At 37.4% G+C, this 7,503-nt stretch overlaps 2 protein-coding genes across 2 annotated transcripts; one reads left to right on the forward strand and one right to left on the reverse strand.

Annotated features, from left to right (window-relative positions):
- Nucleotides 1-234: 234 nt before the first annotated feature.
- On the forward strand, nucleotides 235-3,067 carry LOC110652706 (abscisic acid receptor PYL9). The gene is made up of 3 exons (XM_021808356.2): nucleotides 235-621; nucleotides 1,123-1,347; nucleotides 2,364-3,067. Exons 1-3 carry the CDS (start codon nucleotides 496-498, stop codon nucleotides 2,580-2,582), a joined length of 570 nt encoding a protein of 189 aa, XP_021664048.1. The 5' UTR covers nucleotides 235-495; the 3' UTR covers nucleotides 2,583-3,067.
- Nucleotides 3,068-3,735: 668 nt separating this feature from the next.
- Nucleotides 3,736-7,096, reverse strand: LOC110652388 (pentatricopeptide repeat-containing protein At4g01030, mitochondrial). The gene has a single exon (XM_058141268.1). The coding sequence runs from the start codon at nucleotides 6,823-6,825 to the stop codon at nucleotides 3,997-3,999; it is 2,829 nt and encodes a 942-aa protein (XP_057997251.1). The 5' UTR covers nucleotides 6,826-7,096; the 3' UTR covers nucleotides 3,736-3,996.
- Nucleotides 7,097-7,503: the final 407 nt, after the last annotated feature.

A 7,503-nucleotide genomic window follows, 5' to 3' on the forward strand; every position in this document is an offset into this window, starting at 1 on the left:
GTGGTCACAATTTACATGCTAAATGGATACCTTCCATTTACCTACCACCTTTACCATTAAATAATAATAATAATAATAAAAAAATCATCGGTATAGAATGGACCGTCACCGCCAACACTGCAAAGCCGCTGTCACGTTACGCATTTTATTCATCTTAAAAAAAAAAAAAATTTACCGTCGTCGCAATGTACAAATAAATAATAATATTAAAAGCTTCATCTGATTGGGGAAAAAGGGACCCATCCAGGTACCAGACTCAGCGTTGGGCTTTAAAAACAATATAAAATGAGGGTTGTCGGTGGATTCATTGATTTTTGATAGTCTGCTAAGCCAAGCTAAAGCCAAACCCGTATTGCAATTTTCACCGAATCCCTCTTCTGTTGGACTGTGACCCTGGCCAAAAGCTTATCCCCATTCCTTAGCAACAAGTAATCTGTTTTCTCATTCACACACTCGCAAACCGCCACTTCTATCCAGAAATTTATATCATTAAACATGAACGGCGATGATGCTTACGGTGTATTTGAGGCACAGTACATATGGAGACACCACAGACACCAGCCTGGAGAAAACCAGTGCACTTCTGTTCTCGTCAAGCACATCAAAGCTCCTGTTCATCTCGTAAGCTTTAGTTTCTTTTGGATCTATCTATCAATTCATGCTTTCTGTTATTTTTTATTGTTTCGATTTATCTCCTTTTGCGGCGGGGAAGGATTTTAAGTGTGTTTGACTTATTTTTCTTTGTGTCAATCTGATGAATCCAGATCGATCACGTTTGATTTTGCTTCTTTTCAAATTTTTTTTTCCAAGCTCACACGTTCTTGTTTACGGCCCTCTTGTTCTGTTTTTGAGTCTTGGATATTTGGTTTATGGGTTTTGATTTTTGTAAACTAGACTATTGGGCAATTAGCTTTTGGATTTGCCAAATCTCTTCTTTCATTGATTTTTTTTCTTTGTTAAGAAAATTTTTTGACTTGCAATTCCTAACAACAAAAGCACTATTTTTTTTTTCTCACTGTTTTTCCGTTGCATGTGGGAAGAGGCACAACTACATACAAACGGTAATTTGGTTCCTATTTTGATTCTTTCTTTTTTTGGGTTTTTGTGAATTTTTTGGATCAGGTTTGGTCGCTGGTGAGGCGATTCGATCAGCCACAGAAGTACAAGCCATTTGTGAGTAGGTGCGTTGTGAATGGGGAGAGTGGAGAGCCTGGGATAGGAAGTGTTAGGGAAGTGAATGTTAAATCTGGACTCCCCGCAACCACTAGCACCGAGATGCTGGAACTCCTTGACGATGAGGAGCACATTCTCGGAATCAAGATTGTTGGTGGTGATCATAGGCTAAAGGTATACATTCTATCCACTTCTATATTTATCATTAATCATTATCATTATTAAGTTTTGTATTGTCGAGATGCTGTTTAGGTCCTGTTATTTAAATTTTGTTCGAGAATTAGAGAAGGTGGTCGAGTCTGCGTACAAGTTTTCTGTAGTTATTTAATGGATTGATCAATTAGATTACTCGATCATTCATTTTTTGCTTCTTTGAAAGTTTTGCAGTCTTTTCTGAATTTGGTGAGAGTTTACTATTTCCATTATCATGGCATTTTGCCTTCTGGAGATATGAACTTGAATTTGGGTTTTGGGTAGTGTATAATGGGCCATCTCATAGACAGCTCCATGTCACCAAGTGATCGCTGTTCTAGCTTCCCAGCTCTCTATTTTAATGTGTAAAGCAATTGAGGGAGTCTCGAAAACTACATGTAGGATGAGATGGAATTTGGTGATTTCTGATCTTGCATGTGCTTGCCAGTTTTGTTGTTATAGGAGCCGTCTTGTACTGGTTTGGGCAATATTCCAATGGTTGTCTTATTTTTAGGTTATTTTATTGTAGGGGCCTTGATATTACTAGTCATGTAGTGCAGTTTTGCATTTGGGAGCTACAATTTGGTGCCATCTCTTTATCTTTATGCTATAGTGTGTAACTTGTGAAATTGCCTTACCCCCTTTATTTTAAAGAGTGAATGGAATATTATATGGTGGAATATTAAGATACATGCATGCTTTTGGAGATTGTGGTTTTTTCTATGAAACATATATTGTTCAAGCAGGCAATCCTCTTTACCTTGATGATTTGGGACAAGAACTTGACATCCATATCATTTGTTGCGTTCACATGCATGCATTCTAGCACGTGCATGTCCATTGGTTGACAGGGCATTTGGAATCTGCCACTGAAGCTTCTGATTTTGAGATTTTGCGATTTCTTGTATGAAAAATATCTGAAACTTTTATGCCGCAATGCCTTTTGCTGATATTGTTCCAATTTCTCATTCTATTTTCCCCATTTCTTGATTTTGCAGAACTATTCGTCAATTATGACTGTCCATCCAGAGGTTATTGATGGAAGACATGGGACGTTAGTTATAGAATCATTTGTGGTGGATGTGCCTGATGGGAACACCAAGGATGAGACATGTTACTTTGTGAAGGCTCTCATCCAGTGCAATCTCAAATCTTTGGCTGATGTCTCAGAGAGGATGGCGTTGCAGGGCTGGGTTGAACCCATCAATCGATTCTGAATAGGTGGTTTCTGAATATGTAAAGTCATTAGGATGGCTGTGCCATTTGAGGGTTCTGATTCCAGAGGCTTTCTAGAGATTGGTGGGAGTACTCCTTCCATATTTCCAGAAGTTTTGCATGCAATTCATCTCATGGAGACCCTTTCTGCCTGTTTTTGCTTTTCCCTGCATTAGTAATTAGGTCTTTTAGACAAGTTTCCTGAGAACTTCCTATGAATGGAAAAGGATCGGCTTTTTTCCACTGTTGCTTTTACTAGTTTTTGCATGATGCTATGTAAATTACCATGGCCGTTTCTGTAAATATCCGTGTAACGCAGATGGTGCCTTTTGGACTGTAGGTTTTTATCTCTTTGCAGCTTCCGGGTGCAGGGATTACTAGTGACGGACATGAAGTAGCAGTGCTTTGTTGATTTTGATTTTGTAATGTCCTTTTTAGCGCACTATTGCAAAAAAATTATTAGCCTTTCTGAGTCGGGTTATGTGTATGCTTCGAATCATGCATGAGCTTATACTGCAGCATTTTAGTGCAGAAATTGCTGTGAATCTTACTGTTTTCATTTGGACCCTCTAGGTTAGTTTGTGTCCTCTCTCACATGGCTATAAATTTCAGGTCTGTTTGCTTTCTAATATGTGGAAGCGCAACGAGGAAGGTACGTGTAGTGAGAAGGCTGGTTACGTGGATTAAATTAAGCGTCTAAAAGTTATTAGGTTTGTGATTCCAAGGAGGCTTCCATAACATTTTGAAAGAGGAAGAAGATTGACCGGTGATAGGTTTAACTATGAAGTTGAATGCGTTAATTAAATCGATAATGATGAATCTGAAATTAAAATAGAGGGTGAAAAGGTTGAGATTAATTAGTTGTTCATATTGATAAGTGGGCAAATAATTACTCAATTTTGTAGTAAAAGTTTATTGAATTAAATAAATCTCACTTGCCATTTATAAATTTTATAAATTTTGTGATATTCATTTGTTTGGAAAGTGGACTCTGCCTCCTATATCTAACGCTAACGCACGTGCTTTACTAGAGAATGAATACTCACGTTTTTCAAGGCAGGAAGGGCCCTGCTTTCTCAAGAAGAGAACGGTAGCATAATGATACTGTAGAAGTTAGCTCTTAAATACGGTAAAATACATCTTTCCGGAAAAATCTTGCATAATGGGAAAATAATGCTTTAAAATTCAACTCCTTCGGAGTAAAAAAAAATTTACGATTTCCTGGATTCTTTAAACAATCTTTCATTGATTTTGCAATCATTTTAGCTTCATGCTGAATCTGATGATGAATCAAGATTCAATTGATTCCTCCATTAGTATTGCTGTCCCTCAGTATTTTCTTTTCAATGTACTTAACCAAAATTTCTCTCACACAATGTTAGGTGCGGCTAGTTTCCAGGCCTATAACAAATTCCATTACCAGAAATCATTGCAAGAACACCTGCCTGCCTTGAAATGGTGAAACCGAGCACCATCTCTTAGGAAAATCTCAACGCCCCGTGCCAGCGACATGTATTTTGCTGCTGTGTGGCAGTCGGAACAAATTCTTGTATTCTTAATCACTCTGATAGGTGCATTACTCTTTGTCTTGATCAGTCCGTAAGTAATGGCCAATTTTTCCGTATGACTAAGGAGTGCCTTCTCCTTCTCTTCCTCATCGGTGTTCTGATACACACAGTTGATGTCAGGCACGTATCCTAGTTTCTTCATTTCAGAAACCAACTGATACAACTCAAAGTATATCTCCCCTTCATCTTGATGGGGTTCCCCAGCAGCAGAGAACACATGAACTGTGTTATTAATTTGTACCCAGCTCCATACTTCCCTGATTTTTACCTCCTTTTCGGCCATGAGACCTCTGATACGCTCCACATCCTCCCATCTGTTTGACATGGCATACAAGTTCATCATCAAAACATAATTAGCAGAATTATATGGTTCTAAATTGAAAAGTTCCTTGGCCGCTATCTCAGCAAATTCCAAGTTTGTATGGATTCTGCAGGATCCAAGAAAAGCACCCCAAATGGTAGCATCTGGATTTAGTGGCATTGTTTGAATGAAGTCCCAAGCTTCATCTAGATAACCGGCTCTTCCAAGAAGATCTACCATGCAAGAGTAATGCTCAATTGTTGGCTTTATGCGATAATCTTTGCTCATACTATCAAAGTAATCCCATCCTTCATCAACTAAACCTGAGTTCTTGCACGCAGATAGCAGAGCAGTAAAGGTTATGGAATCTGGTAGGACACCTGCCCCTTGCATTTCACTAAAGAGTGAAATTGCCTCCATTCCAAGGCCATAAATGGAAAATCCCATGATCATGCAATTCCAACAGGCTAATGTCTTGTTTGTTGTTCTCCTGAAAACTTCATGGGCACTCTTTAAGTCGCCTGACTTACAGTACATGTCAATGAGAGCTGTGGCTATATATACGTCTTCGATGAATCCACTTTTTGCACTGAAACAGTGAATTTCTTTACCCTTCTTTAACAGAGATAGGCCTCCGCAAGTTCTTAGTAAGCTGGATACAGTGGCAGAGTTCGGTTTAATTCCTTCTTGCTGCATTTGAACAAAATACTCCAAGGATTCCCTGTAATTACCCTTCTGTGAACAGCCTGATATGAGGGCAGTCCATGAAACCACATTTGGAGTTAATCCTGAAATTTTGATATCGTGAATTACAGCCAAAGCTTCCTCACTGTGGCCCCACATTGAGTACCCAGAAACCATGCCATTCCATGTAACTAAATCTGGCGTAATCCCTTCCTCTTCCATATTATTCAACAGTCTTCTTGCATCATAAAAATGGCCCTTGAATGCATAGCCTGTTATTAACGAATTCCAAGCAACGATATTCTTATTCTTCATATTATTGAAAATTGCCTGAGAAATAGTTAAACAATCATTCTTCACATACATGTCTAACAGTGAAGTTCCCACATATACATCATAGTCAAGCCCATTTCTTATCACATAACCATGAATTTCTTTCCCAATATTCAAGAGCCTCAATTCAGTTGCAGCTTGAAGAACGCTAGTAATAGAGCACGAATTTGGTCTAAAACTTGAAGCTTGCATTTTTTCTAAAATGGTAAGGACTTCTTTATACGAGCCATGAACAGCATGGCCTGATAAAAGGCAATTCCAGGTTATTATGTCAGGTTTTACTCCGGACGATTCCATCTTATGAAAAAGATTCCAAGCATCATTCATGTCACCAAGAGCACTATAGCTTGAGATAATTGAATTCCAAGAAGACAAGTTACGATCTTTCATTGAATCAAAAACTCTTCTAGCTAGTTTAAGTTTGCCATTTCTAGAGTACATACTAATCAAGGAATTGCATATCGACAAATTTGATTCTAATTTATGTTTTATAACATACCCATGTATCTGCTTCCCTTCACTGAGGGCTCCATGCTTTCCACTGGCTTGTAGAATCTTCAAAAGTGTAATTGCATTGGCTTTTACAAAGAAAAACTGCATTTCTGTAAACAGTTCTAGAGCATTAACAAGTCTCTCATTCTTCAGGTTGACCATGATTGCCTCATTCCACAAGAGATCATCCCGATCTGGCATCTCATAAAATACTTGATTAGCACTTTCCACACCCCAACATGCCTCATAATAATTCAATAGTGCACTCTTCACATAAGTATCCAATTCAAAGCCCATCTTGATCAAACTAGCATGGACTTCCAAACCCAGCCATAAATCCATTATTCTAGTGCAAATTTTCAAAATTACAGTAACAACTCTACTATCAAATATCACTCCTTTAAAATGCAATTCTTGAAAAACCTGAAGAATTTGGATTGGATGGCCGCCATACCTCTCAAATTCCTCCAAGAAAGAATTCCACATAACGTAATTCCGTGCAAAACCCACGAAGAAAACCATTGCAGCAGACCTAAAATCACCAAGTTCCAAGTAAAAAGTGATCAAAGTTTTAGCCATGGAATCGGAAACCCACATGTTGCACGTTTTTATCATCTGGGCATGCATTGCTTTAACCGAATCCAGAGTTTTGACATCACTCGGGGTATCTAAGAATCGGAGATTTGGGAAATGCTTCTGCCAAGGAGGTGCTAGTGAGGCAGAGAGAGAGGTAGTCTCAGAGGAGGTAGATGTGGAAGCAAGAGAAAGAGTAGCTGGTGAAAGAGTAGTTGGTTTAGGCTTGTGGGTTAGTGGGTTTTGGTTTAGAGGGAGGTTAAAGTGGCGGTGAAATGGAGAAAGCTTGTCCATGGTGGTTGTGGAAGTTAAGAGATGGAAATGAAGTTAAAGTTGCTGGACAGTTCATAGGGAATATAGCAACGCACAGCTCTTAGTTTGCGCTTGCAAAAGACGAGCAATTGGTGCTTGGATTCTTGATGGATTGTTGATAAGATCTTATCTGCTTTGGAAGTTGGTTATGTGGGCCCGCCAGCTCCAAAACGCACCGTGTCAATTCGCAGTAATTTGTGTCATCTTTTTCATCAGCAAAACTATAATCCTTTCTCGGAGTAAACAATTATGCTCATTTATTGTTTGAAAACATATTATTGATCAGACATATTTAAGTTTAAATTTTTATTTTCTAACCTTAAAAAAAAATTAATTAGATCAGAGGCTTTCCTGTGAAGGTGCCATTATAAAATTATAATTTTATCTATAAAATTAAGTATATTTTTTTAGAAATGTTACTGCTTAACCTTCTAAAATTTTTAAAATTTAAAATTTTACCTATAAATATTAATATATATTTTCTTAAAAAATACTATTTACCTTTTCAATAATTTTATTTTTATTTTAATATCTTATTTTTATCAATATTTTTTATATTATCTTATTTTAATCTCTTAATATTTTACATTTTTATTTTAATTCTTATCTTTTATCAAGATTTCATTCAATTTTTTGTTTGTAATATTAATTTTTTATTTT

This window comes from Hevea brasiliensis, chromosome 2, assembly GCF_030052815.1.
Source record: "Hevea brasiliensis isolate MT/VB/25A 57/8 chromosome 2, ASM3005281v1, whole genome shotgun sequence".
Lineage (NCBI taxonomy): Eukaryota > Viridiplantae > Streptophyta > Magnoliopsida > Malpighiales > Euphorbiaceae > Hevea > Hevea brasiliensis.

Bases quoted from the DNA above. Each gene is read 5' to 3' on its own strand.
- LOC110652706 (XM_021808356.2), top strand. From the start codon at position 496: ATGAACGGCGATGATGCTTACGGTGTATTTGAGGCACAGTACATATGG. The intron at 622-1,122 runs GTAAGCTTTAGT...TTTTTGGATCAG, and splicing joins TCAAAGCTCCTGTTCATCTC to GTTTGGTCGCTGGTGAGGCG. The intron at 1,348-2,363 runs GTATACATTCTA...TTGATTTTGCAG, and splicing joins GTGGTGATCATAGGCTAAAG to AACTATTCGTCAATTATGAC.
- LOC110652388 (XM_058141268.1), bottom strand. From the start codon at position 6,825: ATGGACAAGCTTTCTCCATTTCACCGCCACTTTAACCTCCCTCTAAAC.